Raw genomic sequence first — 14,451 nt, forward strand, 5'->3', positions numbered from 1 at the left:
ATCTGATTTGCTTTGACCGGTGAAAAGTGAGTGAAAAATGTGAGCAGAAGCTTCGAGAGCCACAGCATGCTTCCACTACCTCTTTTTCCTCTGCCACAAAGCCAGATAGAAGCTTCTGTTTCAGCTCTGGTCCCGAAGTGAAAATGTGGCTGGTGGTAGACAGAAATGTAGGTGAGAAATTGTCCTTTGTGGTGATAATCCACTAAGATATTAGGGGTTATTTGTTACTGTAGCATAATCTATCCAAGAGATGGCTGACATAACACCACATCCCCACCACCAACATGATCTCTTCTCTTTAATGACTGTATTCAAAAACTTCTTCCCCATGGCACTTTTTCCTCTCTCTTGCCTCCCTCAAATGCTTTCTGCTTTCACATGCCTTCTCCATGAAGCTTCCCCCAGTTATCTTGATCTTAAACGATGTCTTCCTTCTCTAAGCAATACCGTAATGTGTTATCTACAGTAATAATCTGTAAATAAATGCTTGTTGACTACATTAGGGAGAGAATGCTTCTCCTATGGCACTAATGACAATATTTCACCATGATAATACTTCCCCCATGTCTTATAATCTTTGCTGTGAACAGGGATCATACTTGTTTCCATTTCTGGAAATTTAGCACCAGGTACCTAGAAAGGCACAGTGAAATTTTGAGCAATAAATGATGTGAGTTTCAGTTCTGGGTCAGACGGAGTAATCACATTCTACCCTATTTCTCCCTCTGAACGCAATTACTTGGTACTTCAGGCACACAGTGGGAACTCAACTGCTGATGTTTCTAGATTAAGAGCTGTTTGTCTTTCAGTAGAACAATAGCTGGCATGTGGCTTTGGACTGTAGAATGGGTTTCTTTAGACCAGTTAAGTGCAAAAACTTCCTGAAGCTCCTTTCCATGGGACTGAGCATTGGCTAGTCCCACAGATGTTGGCCAGAAAGTTGGACCTTTCATGGCTATAATTTTGTTGTTGTCATTGTGGGTATGTGAGAGACCAAAAAAGGTCTGTAGGGATCTCTCCAGATTTATGAGCGCGGCGTCCTCAGTGAAAAGTGGGGAGAAGCTCATGATCAACAGTCTCACGGGGTCAAAAGGAAAAGAAAAGATGGGGAGAGATGCCTGTAAGACTTGGGATAGTGTTTGCGTGGTGACCTGCGTACCTTGTGCAACTGGCTTCATTTTATGGTGAAAAAGATATTTTGAGGAACACTGGAGAGTTCTTAAAAAAACAGTTTTCTACTCCTGGGGAAAAAAAATAGAACAGTTAAAGACATAGTAGTACTGGACAGATAGGGTAATAAATAAACAACTTGAGGGGAAAAATTAAATTTGGATTTTGTGATTTAAACTCTAGGAGAATCCAAGACACTCATGGGATGTGTTGTAAATGAACGAGGGAGGGAAACAAAAGCAGGAAGGAAGGCAGTAGCGGGTGGCAGAGACTAGCCTTAGGACCAGCCCCAGTCAGGAGCCCCAGTTAGGTGTCACTTTTTACTAGAGACTCTACCTCAAGATGTTTCAACCAGGCACCAGCTCCAAAGAGCCTTCCATAATGATGACCTGGGTTTCCTGCCTGTCCTGGGTTCCTGGGGTCTGGGTTGGTATAAGTGGAGCAAGGGAATGGCAGTGCTATTTCATTGCACAACTCTAGGGGGCACCACCCACACTGAATTTATGTAAGGGAAAGAAGTTGTATTCTCCTTTCCCATCAATAGCCATAGAAAGAGGAAATCTGATGTTTTTCATGAACCACTTGCCAAGACCATCTTTCTACTTGATTTCTATTATATATTTCACCATTCTTCAATTCCCAGAGTCCTGGTTCAAAATTTTTAATATTTTTCCTTTTATTCAACATGTTGTTGACACAGGACACACTGAGTAGATAAAAACGAAACGATTTTACCTGCTCGTCTTAAATAGCAAAGCTCTTTTGCTAACCAGCCTCACTTCTTTAAACATGCTTTTTCAGAAAAGCACCAGTCCTCTAATCTAACTTGTAAAACATTTAATATTTTGGCTATACGGCTTTAATGACTATCCAAAAGTCAGGCTCTCTGGACAATGGGAGCTGCTGGACTATTGTTCTTTGGCCACAAAGCCATGAGGTGGCTCTTTCTCCCAGGTCAAGAGGTCAAGCTCTGCGGCATTAATTTTGCTGAGTTTCTTTGTTATAAATAACAAACAAGGTCATTTATTTTCATTTTCTTGTTTCTAATTGCATGCGTCTACTCCCGAGGATGAACTCCATAAACAGGTGGCTGGAATGCTGGGGAGAAAGCTTGAAACAGTTCCAGAAGAGAGGGCATGTCCCACTCTGGCGAAACAGTTTGATGAGTTAGAGATTTCGTCACTGCAGGATACGCACCTGCGCTATTACTCGAAAAGCAAACACTCGTCTGTTTGGCACGCACAGATCTATGTAAATTAGGGGAGATTATTTTGCTGCTAGTCCTTGGCTGTTCTGTGATCAAATGCAATTGTTTCCCAATTCTTGAGAAACAGAATCTTTATCAGACTCAGATGGTTTTCACATTTTTTTTTTATAATTTTAATGTTCTACGGTTATTAAAAATAACATGCCATATAAATTAAGCCTAGAAACACGGGTGCTTATCAAAGAAAGGATGTCAGCGGAGGCTCCAACTAGGGGAGATATTTATTTGCAATGGTATACAAATCTGTCATGGAAGGATTTAATTAATATCTGCCCAATGATTCTCTCTCCTTAATGCCCCTATAACTGTCCTTTGGTCAAGAATAAAAAATGGACTGACCCCCACCCATCGCTATGAGAGTCCCGGATCCTCAGTTTTCATTGTTCAGCCAGTGGGCTTTTTGGGCAACACTGCAGGGCCCCTCTTGCTGGAAACCCTCTGAGCTTCCTGGTTTCCACTCCTGTATAAACCTCCCCCATCACCACCTTTGTCTCTTTGGGGGAAAAAAAAATCTTTTTCTCTTGAGTGAGATAAAAACTACCCAGTATTTGTTTCTGGAGTGTAATTATAAACTTCATTGTACATTCTTCCTGGCTTTGATGCTTATCTTGAAGAGTTCAGTGAAAATAAATTGTTTTTATGAAAGCAGAGAAACCATTTGATAAACATGCTGTCTGTGAAAATTGTTCCTGCAAAAGAGGTCATTCTTTCACTTTAAAAGAAATAGAATATATTTCAGAAAACAGGCAGGACAACAGTTAGGATTTCTGTGAATACAGGATAGTTTTTTTTTTTTTCTTTAAGGCAGGGTGTAAATACACTGAAAATTGCACACCTCCTGATTGTGTGGAGTGTATTGGTTTTTAAAATAGCTTTATTGAAGAGATACTTAGGTCACAAGCAAATACTTGCTACATTTCATATTTCTCAGAATGAATTCTCAGCTCAGTACTTTTTTTTTTTTTTTTTTTGCTACTAAGGGTTTGGGGGTTACTGGTCTGTAATTACTACATATGTGTCAGAACCTACGCGTGTATCTATTCTTAGTAAGAGTCATACTCAGCTGGGAAAATGATTCATTTTCTAGACTTCTCCTGCCTGGTAGCATAGAGACCAGTATGGCCAAAATTGGTTGTAGTAAGATGAGAAACAACCTAACGTACATAAAAATACATATTTATTATTATGTATGAAAAGCTTGCTTAATTTTTCCCCATTTGCTCAGGTTTCTGTAATTTTTTTTGACCTAAGTAAAAATACTAAAATAGTTCACATTTCCAGATCAGAAAAGTTTGAATAAACTGAAAACTGAAACTAACAATGACAATGCTTGGGGTTTTGTTTCACACTGTAATTCCTGTGTGGACCTGGTGATTAGTTTTCGAACCTGCGCTAGAGACGTGTAATGAGGGCCTCGAGGTCAGAGTGCTCCCTCTATACCATGCGTACGTTCACTCTTGTGAGAGCTTGGCAGGTCCTGACTCGATTTTATCTGCATGTGATTTAGACTATGAATGTTAAGTGTTGATTCTCGACATGAAACTCTTAAATTTCATGGAGATGAGTGATACGGACGCTGAGAACCTATGCTCCATAGAAATGCTATGCTTTATGACATGAAGCTAAATTCAGACATAAAACCAAGTGTAAGACATTTTACCAATATAATACATTAGCTGTTACTATGGGAATAGAGAAGAAACTTGAGTCGCTCTGGCCTTGTTAATTTCCATTTGGAGCTGCTGTTAATTTGGCTACATTACATATTGCAAACCAGGATCATAATATTTGGACAGAACTTTTCATGACCCAAACTCAAGAAAATTAAGCTGTATATCATGTTTAATAGTATCCTCATCTCAATGGAGGAAGCAGAACACTGGTTAAATTACTGTTCACAGATCCCTAAAAGTGGGGGTCTCAGTAAGATCTTAGGTTATAAAACTCAGCAGGATTAATACAGTCCTCATGGGAACTTTTTTGCTTAATTTGGAACCAGATAAAGTAAAGAAAGTTTTCGAGTTCTGTCAAAATGTAAAAATAGTTTTCCTATTATGTAAAGTTTGTGTACTTTCCCCCTATTTTTTAGAGATTCTTGGATGATACCAACTACCCAAACATCAGGCTAATAAGACTGACATTTTTGACCTGAATCATATAAGAACCCTATGGGAATTTCTTTTGCCCAGAAGTTGTATTTTGGCTGCAGAACTGTTTCTTGGGCTGCCCTTCTAAATCAATGCCTGTTAGCACTCTGCAGCATAAATTCAAAGCATGTTTTAAGATATGTTCTTGGAGAAGTTTCTTCAAATTCAAGGCTAACCTAGTACAAAGGAAGCCTTTGTCTGTGGCATTTCAGAAACAAAATGCTGACAGCCTGAAAAAGGTGACACCCTTACGATGACAAACAGCACGACAGTTACAATTGCATTAAATTTTTAAAAGTATCATTTTGAAGTTTTTAATGGATGGGCTTCAAATCCACTGGAAACCTTAAAATTGGGTGGTATTCTGAATGCAATCACTAATCAGATCAGCTCTAAATGCAACAGCATATAATTCTTGTTTTAATGCACACGAAAGATCTAAAACAGCAGGGTGCTAAAGGCCCCCTTCCGCCCCCCTCAGGTAGTTTGTTCTTCTCAAAATCAGAAGAGTTTGGTTCACTCTTTCCAAATCTTACCTTAACCAGGTTCCCTGGGAAGGCTATTCCACTATGAAAATATCTGCCTTTCCTCCTCTCTCCTTTCTTTCCTTTCTTCCTTCTCACTTTCCTTTCTTAAATGAATATTTATCTACTGCAAACCACCTAAGTACCAAGCATGGTCCAAGATTCTTGGGATAAGGCTCTGAGCAGGGTGTCTTGCCCTCCCTGGAGCTTTCTTTTACAACTACCGTGGATGCAAATTTGTTTATCAGATTGCTTCTCCCGATAGCAACAGTTAGCTGTGTCATTAGGTGATCTTCAGGGAACTGGCTGGGACGGGGCATGTGTACATATGTGCATGTGAATGTATATATGTGTGTGTGTGTGTGTGTGTGCACGTGTGGGAGTGTGATGGGTCTGATTCTCCTCTGAAGGCTTGCACGTGTGTCATTTGGGGCTCTTCTTTGTCACTCACAACTGCCTAAAACAGTGTCTGGCACAAAGTAGGCAGCAGAAAGTAGCTGCTAAGTGCCCAGGAGACCCACTGTGGGCAAAACTGCATGGTTGGTCAGCAGCCTTCCCAAATTACTGTTTCTGTTCTAGTAATTTTTTTCATCCTAAGTGCCTCAACATATATATCTTCAAACTCATCAGGCAGTTTCCTCCCTCTCCTTAATCAAGATCTATACTCAGAACTTTTGCTTATATTACCCCCTATATCATCATCATCTTAATATATTGACTGCTGCATACTGTTTCCTTCCCCAAGAAGTCTGTATTGTAACAGGGAGGGGGATTTTAAGAGAAAGCCTTTTCTACAACAATGGCCAAGAGGGGTATCTAGACCGGGCAGTCTTGACTCCTGGGAGCCTTCCTGGAAGAAGTTTCTCACTTCAGTTTCTAGTCCCCATAGCTCAACGCTCAGGGTAGCCCATCCGCCCACATGCAATTCCCCGTCTGGAAGCTAGTGGGGTTTCCACTGCAAAGATTTGTATTCCTGACCCTGGAGGTCTGATTACAACTTCAGGTTTAGTCTCTCTGTAACTTAGATTATACGTTTCCTTTATCTTCTGTAATCAAGCTCAGATTGCTCCAGATGCACAACAGAACGAGCAGAAGGTGTGGGATGTGTGTGCAAAGAAAAACTCCACTTCCCAGCTTTTGGGGGGCTCCTGTTAACTATTTGGAAAAAATATATAATTTCTCTTTTGGAACCTTGGATCAGCAGGCTGCTCCTCTCCTGTGGCCAGATGCTGCACTGTGCGCCATTGTGAAATACTAATAGTGAAACTTAAAAGATGTACTCTTGCGAGACAACAGGTGGCCACTGCAACCTCCAGCTCTGATTGGTGGAAAGGCCACAGGCGCCCAGTGGCCCGGGGAAAGGGCCCCCACTTCTGCGTTTCAAGAACTTGCTCAATGGGGTGTTGTCCTGATAATATCTCAGCTCACTGCCAATTTGTGCAACCCGCTGGGCCATTAGGGAGCGCCGCTGGGTTGTCAACGTTAAATGGAGACTCGGGAGAGGAGACCAAAGCTTTTTCAGGAGGGGGGATTGGAGTCAACCCAGGGACAATGTAAGCAGTTGTTTCTTTCCTGAATACACACCGCTCTCTCATGCAGTCTCCAAACACCCGATTCTTGCTAAGAGAAGAGCAAATACACACACTGTCATCTAATTGAAGTTTATTTTTCCTGCTTGGTTCCAGAAAGATAATATTGGGCAAAGGTACATACACAAGGTGTCACCGAGCTGGAGTGCCTATTTTGGAGAACAGAAGAAATGAAGAGAAACTCGTGTGAGGGTTGTCTGAAAAACTTCAGGCCCTGGGCCGGCAAAGTGTAATCAGCGACGAAAGCATGTCAGCTAAAATATTTGTAAATTTCTCCCTTCGTTAAAGTAGTTTCTAGATAACTGTGCTGGGGAGGGGAGCAAATCTCACAGCTTCTCTTTAACGTTCTCATCTGGTATAAAGTCCCTTCCCTTCGCCAAGGCTGAGGGCCAAACTAAAATGAACCCAAAGCAATAAAGCCCAGGGGCGGGGTGGGGGTAGGGGGGAGATGTAGCTTAAAGAGAAAGAAATCAAAATGGGGTGGGTGAGTGCAGTGTGAGGAAGTTAATCACCCAGAACCTTTTAGGAAAATAGGGACATTTTCTCGCAGAGAACAGTGAATGATCCGCCTAGATCCAGTTACTCAAATGCCTTTCGAATACAAACAAGAGCAAAGAAAATACGAAGAGAACCGACACGAGGCTTAACCCGGGGAGCTTCTGCCTACCTGTGAAAGGTCAGGCCCCCACACCCCTCCTGGAAAATACCACAGGTGTACATGGGGTCCCGTCGGGAGGCACTGGTGCAGGTTACCCGCTGGGTTAGGTGCCTCTAAGAAGGGGAAATTTGTGGAGTAAGGCGGAGTGGGATAGAGGGACCGGGGGACTCACGAGGAAGGACTGGGGACGAGGAGAAGAAACCGAGGGAACGAGGAGTGGGAAAGGAGCCGACGGCGCGTGGATGCTGGTGTTGGGAGCCGGGGGCCCAGGGCAGCGGTGGTCAGAAAGGGGCGGGAGGGCCACACCAGGCACCGGGCTGGCGGCGGCGGCGGGGACGGCCGAAGCGGCCGAGAAAAGGAGGGGAGCGAGGAGCGCTCCGAGTCAGCGGGGACAAAGAGGACCGGAGAGGGAAGGGGGGCGCGGTGGGAAGAAGAGGGGCCCCGGAGAGGGGGAGGCCGCGGCGCCGGCGACGGGCGGGCGAGCGCAGCGCTAGGCGCGGGGTGAGCGGCTAAGGGGCCGCGCGGGGCAGGGGCCGGCGGGGCGGGGTCGGGGCGCCCGGAGGCGGTCCGGGCCGAGAGCGCACCGGCGGGGCGGGCGGCGCGCCAGCTGCCCGCGGTGGGAGGGGCGGAGCGGCGGCGGCGCGGGGAGGGGACCGGCGGCGGAGGGAGGCAGGAGGGGGAGAAGGAGGGGAGGGGCTGGGCCCCTTGTCTCCGCGGCTCCTCTCCTCAGTCCGCCCGGGGAGGAGGAGGAGGAGCGGGGCCAGCCGCCGCCGCCGCCGCCGCCGTCCCAGCCTCGCCCCGCGCACCTGAAGTCGCCGCGCCGCCCCGGGCCCCCGCGCCGCGCCCCGCGCCCCGGGCGTCCGGCCCGCGCGCAGCGCTGCCTCGGTGCCCCGGCGGGGCGCGTCCCCCGGGCCGCCTCCCGCTCTCCCGCGGCTCGCGTGGCCGCGCCTTTGTGTGCGGCGGCCGCGGCTCCCGGGCTCCTCTGGCTCCCGGTCGCGGCGCCCCTCCGGCCGCGTCCCGCGCGCCGCCCCCCGGACCACACCGGCCGGCGCCCCCGACGGTGGATCTAGCTGCTTAGAGGAGGCGGGCACCGGCCCCTGCGAGCTCCAGCCCCGGTCCCCGGCCCCGGGCCCGGCTCCGGCATGGATGTGAGGTTCTACCCCGCGGCGGCCGGGGACCCCGCCGGCCTGGACTTCGCGCAGTGCCTGGGGTACTACGGCTACAGCAAGGTGACCGGGCCGGGCCGGGGCCGGGGGGCGGCCGGGCGGGGGCCACCTTCTCACCCCAGGCGCGCCCCGCGCTCCAGCTCACCGCCTGCTGCACTTTTCTCTCCCCTCTCCACTCCTTTCCCTTTGCGCCTTCGTCTCTGTCCAACTCTCTCGCTCTACTCTTTCTGCCCCCTTCCCACCCTCCTTTTTGTCCCTCGGCCGGCTCTTCCCTCTCCTCCCACTGCCTCTCCCCCCACCTCCCCCAACCCCGCAGACTCTCTTCGGCTGCCCCAAAGAAGCGAAGAGCAGCCCGAGGACTGAAAGAGGGGAGTCGCGTGTGATTCTTTGTTGTTTTTATTAGTAAACAAGATCGCAACCCCCCTGAGTTTGGAGGGGAGGGGGCAACGCAGGAGTCCCCGATCTCGTGGTCTGATGACCTCGCCGCCTCCCCCCACCCCAGTCCACCTTACCTCCCCCACGCCCCCGAGAGCTGGACCTCGGGCCGCTTAGCGAAGGAAGGGAACTAACTTTTGAGCGTGCCCTGGATGGAGGGAGAGGGGGGGCCGCGAAGTGGTGGGACCCCCGCAGGTGGCCTCTGCTGCCCTCCCGCTAGGGCGCTTTGGACCACTCAACGGAGGTGCCCGCCCTTCCCTGGTTAGAGCAAGTGGCTTCTCATCTTTCATTTTTTGGGGGGGGGAGGGGTAAGTTTTGCATCTCGGGGAGAACAGGGTTGGGGACCTCCACACCACGCCCTAGGTCACCCCACCTCCTCCACCTTCCCCTTCGCCAACTTCGAGGACCAAGCGTTTCAGGTGGCCGAAAGTGCATCTCAAAAGGGCAACTGGCGCAGTTCGGAGCGCCGAGTCCGTGCGGGAGCCGCAATCCTTGGGCCGAGGCAGCGCCGACTCCCCGTTCTCTCTCCTTCCTGAAGCCCCCAGGGCCAAGCTTTGGAGGAAACATCACCCCGAGGGCGATATTCAGAGAAAGAGCTGTGCGCTGCCCGTGCCTTTTGAATGTGGTTTTTCTTTTTCCTCTCCCCCTGCTCCTCCCTCTCTCCCCCCTACCCCCCTGTTCTTTCAAATCACAGTTTGTTTATGATTGCTTGGATAACAGAGGAGGAAATGAGGAGCCTGCTGAAAGAAAGGTGCTATACAAAACTAATGAATACATAGCAGGACGGGGAGGAATTGTATCTAGAGTGAGGAGCAGTTTGCCGTTCCCCGTGGCTGATGGAGGCTCTCGTTCCTTTCTATTTGTTGATACTGCGATCCCAACTCCAGTGCTGAAGTTTGTGAAAGGCCATTAGGGTCTCTCTTCCTCAGCCCTGTCCCCTGTGTCATCATCGCCCAGCTCTGCGCCTGGCACGGAGGGGCCTCCCAACGAGTATAGAGCAAAGGGACGTTATTCAGTGTCTTTTAACCCTTTGGTGGTGCGGGCGTTCATGCTCTCAAAATTCCTAGAGAGGTATGTTAAGCATAGAAAAAGAAGCAAGAAAAGGCCTGTTCCTGTAGCCAGAGTTAAGATTTAGTTTCTGTCCTCAGATTTTGGATTTACTCAGGTTATTAAACGCTTTAAAAAGTCCCCCATGTATGCTCAGTTAGGGACTTAGGCAGCCTAATTAAGTATGTAGTGTTTCTGAGAATCCACCTAATTGTTCCAGTGGGGTATTATTTATCTCCTTACAACTTAGCCTTGTGTATGAAGCCTTGTATAACTGGACATGACTTATTTTTGGAAGCCATTACCTTGCCTAATGTAACTACTTTCTCTGATTTAAAATCAGCAACACTCGAATGACACCAAAATAGAAACCTTTTGTACTAATCCAGTCACTGCAATGCGTGGCAAATCTCTCTGTTCACTAGGGTCCCAAGGGTACTTCAAGGGACGAGAGGAAATTGTGGGTGTTTTGTGTGTGTCTCTTTATTTTTTGAAAAAGGCTATTTCGAGTCAATTTAAACTCAGAACATTTATTTCAGGGAAGGCCTAGAAAGCTTGAAAACACATTATTTATTGAGATGCTTGTTCAACTTCAGGAGTGAGGATGCAAGTTGGATTGCTGTCATGTTTTCTTAAAGCAGCTATTTGCCTGAAATAACTTGATTTCTTAGCAAATCAGCAATCTTTCATCTTCAGTGCTTTGTGTACCCAACTTATAAAAAGTTAGACACTGTGTGTAATATTGGTAGAAGTCAGATTGTACTTATTTTTAGGAGTGTTTGCATTTAATTCCTTGCAGATAAAAATACAATAATCTTTAAATTGATCCATGATACTGTATTTTCCTACTCTTAATTCAGAAGTGAAAAACCCAACTTTATTCCCCATAATTTTCCTTTATGGGCAGAACGTAGTAGAAGAGGAAGTATTAACTTCATGGGTATAAAACAGCAAGTGCTAATTAAAGGTTTATAGCAGTTTGTCTCATAGCTAACTTGTGTTTCGGAAGTGGTGTTATTCAACATAGATTTATATTGAAAATGTAAAAAACTAACACACAAAGACATGCATTTATTTTATTTGAAAAATACCTGTAATTATTAATCTCTTAAGACAACTTTTGATCATGTGTATTATCTTTCTGGATGGGAAACGACGGATTTCAAAGGAAAATATGTTTCTGCCCTTTATGTTTTAACGACCATCCGGGAGACTTTAGAAGAAATATAGAACCCTCTGCTCTAGGCTTAACAAGTGAAAAGTTAGTGCTTATCTTTAAATTTATTTACAAACCGTGAATAATAGGGTTTCATTCATTTCTCTCTTTAACAAATGACCAGAGTCCTTTGTATAAGTTATATGCATGTGTATTATCTTTACATTCTGTGAATATATGCATCCTTTTTAAATGTCAGCGCTCATGAAAGTGTACTCCGTCTATGGAGAATGGATGAAAGAGTTTTGAGGGTTCAAAAGTCATTGCAAGGAGGAGAATAACTTCAAATAAAATATAGCCAGGATCATTAAAATCAGTTAATAATTCATGAGCCAGCCACTGATGTATAAACTTAAAGTCATCTCTATTTTCCAAGGGCTAATTTCCATTTTAATTTCAAGTGGAAAATCTACTGTTTGAACATTTCTTTTTCTGATGCGGCTAACAAATTAAACACACACACACACACACACACACACACACACACACACACACACACATATTTTTTTAAAGGCCTTATGTTGCTCAAGTGAATTAGTGACCCATTGTCTATATAACTGGAAATTTTCTTTCCCTGGGTTCAATTTGTCTTCACCAGTAATAAGGTAATATACAACATATCAATTGGCATGTAGTGGTCAGAAGTCTGCACCCCACCCACCCAAATAAACTATTGTATTTAAGGTGGGTGTAAGCAAGGTCAAATCACACATTGGGTTAATAATGAACTTGGACTAAACTCTTGTTACTAGCTTTTTTCTGCACATTCTTGGGGCTTCCATTCTCCCTTTTAAAATATGGCTTTTGACTTCTTACTCCATGTAGAATAGTCCCATGCTGTTGTGACCCCATCAGTCCCAGACCTTGCTTTCCAGTTATTAATATGTTATCGATCACTCTGCTTAATTAAGACATTCTAATATGAGTGCTTTCACTCCACCTCATGGGCCTCTACCTTGGCTAGCTTGAAGAGTAAGGGGACCAGAGGGGGATTGGTCATTGGTCCATCTTATTGGAGACCCTGGCTCAAATTGAGAACATATTGAGAGGGGAGGGGGATTGGACTGAAATGCTTCTTAAGTTGATACCTTACACTCGCGGGAGAACTAATAATTTTATTTCCAGGGTCAGGAGTATGAGGGTGTTGAATTTTGAGAGCAGATTGAGAGATTTCCATATCAGGTCTTTAACCAAGGTATGGAAGCCACATTGTGAAAGAATACAGGGTTTTTTTGAGCAGGGGTCATAAACTCAAAATGTCTATAGGGACAGCCAGTTAACTAACCTACATGAAGTGAGGGCTTGTGGTCAAGTGGAGAACTTGCCCCCATTTAAAGGGGGAGCCTTCCTTTGCATTAGTAGATTGCTGCCATGCCAACATTTGACCCAGTATCTCCAGGTTTTGCAATTTTTTTTTTTTTTCAAAAGAAATGATAACCTGGGATTTTATGTGAAATACCCTGAATTTTAAATGTTGGTTGCAAATTAACAAATAATTGAAATCATTACATGGGACCCTCAAGGCATGCTTGTGTATTGCTTCTTTGCAAATATGCCTTAGACAAGCTCCTTTGCCGATGCGGATTGAAAAATCATTTTAAATAAATCATGTGTCATTTATGTTCAACTCTGTGGGCAGTTCTACTCCATGGTTCAACTGTGTGGACAGTTCAGTTAAGTGAGTGGAAGAAGTATCATCTGACCACTCTCAGTGTACTTCTAATGTGATAATTGGGAGTCTATCATTCATTAATTTTATGGTCTCAAATCGATGGAATAGTAGTTTTAGATCAGGAGTTGGCAGACTGCAGCCCACCGGGTACATCTGGCCCCCTGACCTGGTGTGATCTTCAAGTTAAGGTCAGTGTTTATGTTTTTAAATGGTGAAAGAACTCAAAAGAAGAATAATAGCTCATGACTATGAAAATGAAATTCACTCCGTGTCCATAAATAAAGTATTACTGGAACACGGCCCCACTTGCTTGTGTCCATATTGTCTGGGGCTGCTTTCATGCTACAGAGGCAGAGTTGAGTATTGTGACAGAGACTGGATGGCCCACAAAGCCTGAAACATTTACTCTTTGTCCCTTTATAGAAAAAGGTTGCCAATCCCTGTGTTTGATAATCAGACGACTGATGGTACCATGATCTTCCTTTGTTCCAAACCAGGGCAGTAGAGAGAAAATCAAGGTGGGCTAACTGGGAAGATGACTATCTCAGAGAATGTTTCTGAAAACGCTTCTAGAACAGTGGGTTCCCAGCCCTGGTTACGCTTCAGCCATGGTTGGGGTGGGAGGAGGCTTATAAAAGATACTCACCATTACCCCAGACCAGCTCAGTAAGAATCTTTGGGGATGAGATCCAGGCAGCAGTGTTTTTAAAAGCTCCCCGGGTGATTCCAGTGTGCGGCCATGGTTGAAAACTTTGTTCTTCCAGGCTGAGGATCCTGGAGTGAGCAACCCCAAGGGGCGGTAGAACTGGGTAGCCAAGTTCATGATTGCTCTAAAGAAGACAAGACCTCGGGCAGAATGGCTGCTTCCAGGTTGGCACTCAGGGCCTTTTTAGGACCTTGGTAGTTCCTAAGCCCTGTTGATCTGAGCTCCCCTTAACAGGCTGCGTTTAATGTACTACGGCATGATACCATGTCTGAGTTGACATTGATTAGGTGACTTATGTTTGCTTTTGGTAGGCGTTTAATCAAGCATCTATTAGTTTTAGTTTTGGTGTGTGTGTGGGAGGGGTCATGCTTGCATGTGCTATGTGGCCAATTATTTTTTTTCTGTCACATTTTAAGCATTTTTGTAGGCCCCTGAGAAGTTTATGGTTCTAGGTGTCCAGTCTATGATGCCAAATGGAGAAAACAGTCCTGCGGACACTAACTAGACGTCCATAAACTCCCACCATTTTTCCACCCCGAACAGTGGAATGTCGATGAGAACTCTGTGCTCAGTGGACACTAACATACAGTTAGCCAAAGAGTATTAATTTTAATCATTTTAGATGAAGTCAGTGATTGGATGTGGCCATAATGTTCAAAGGATTTGTGGTTATTTCGAGAACTGTCTACTCCAGGCTACAAACCGTCAGAGGGACACTGAATCCACTTGAGGACTTGCTTCATTTAATTTGCACCAGAATTTGAAAAAAATCAATTAGTTGTCTGTATCTAACATTTTCTGCATGTAGATCTGGATTTCTAGCTTTTCTTTAATCATAAATTCAGCAGTACTAG

General features: G+C 45.5%; 1 protein-coding gene and 1 pseudogene across 13 annotated transcripts in view; both read left to right on the top strand.

Moving 5' to 3' along the window:
- LOC141578737 (MFS-type transporter SLC18B1-like) overlaps window positions 1-14,451 on the top strand; it is a 489,075-nt pseudogene that overhangs the window by 324,811 nt on the left and 149,813 nt on the right.
- TOX3 (TOX high mobility group box family member 3) overlaps window positions 1-14,451 on the top strand; it is a 352,097-nt gene that overhangs the window by 239,953 nt on the left and 97,693 nt on the right. For 2 of the 13 annotated variants that reach the window (XM_045506641.2, XM_045506642.2), the window contains exon 1: window positions 7,201-7,373. The exons of 8 other annotated variants lie outside the window; for them this stretch is intronic. Coding sequence is in view for 3 of the 5 variants with exons in the window: in XM_074370755.1 (XP_074226856.1) it covers window positions 8,498-8,584 (87 nt within the window). In the remaining 2 variants the exon portion in view is untranslated. Of the gene's footprint in view, window positions 1-7,200; window positions 7,374-8,065; window positions 8,585-14,451 lie in introns of those variants that run through there. 3 more of the 13 variants (XM_074370755.1, XM_074370754.1, XM_074370756.1) reach the window with 3 other exon arrangements.

This window comes from Camelus bactrianus, chromosome 9 (genome assembly GCF_048773025.1).
Source record: "Camelus bactrianus isolate YW-2024 breed Bactrian camel chromosome 9, ASM4877302v1, whole genome shotgun sequence".
Classification (NCBI taxonomy): Eukaryota; Metazoa; Chordata; class Mammalia; order Artiodactyla; family Camelidae; genus Camelus; species Camelus bactrianus.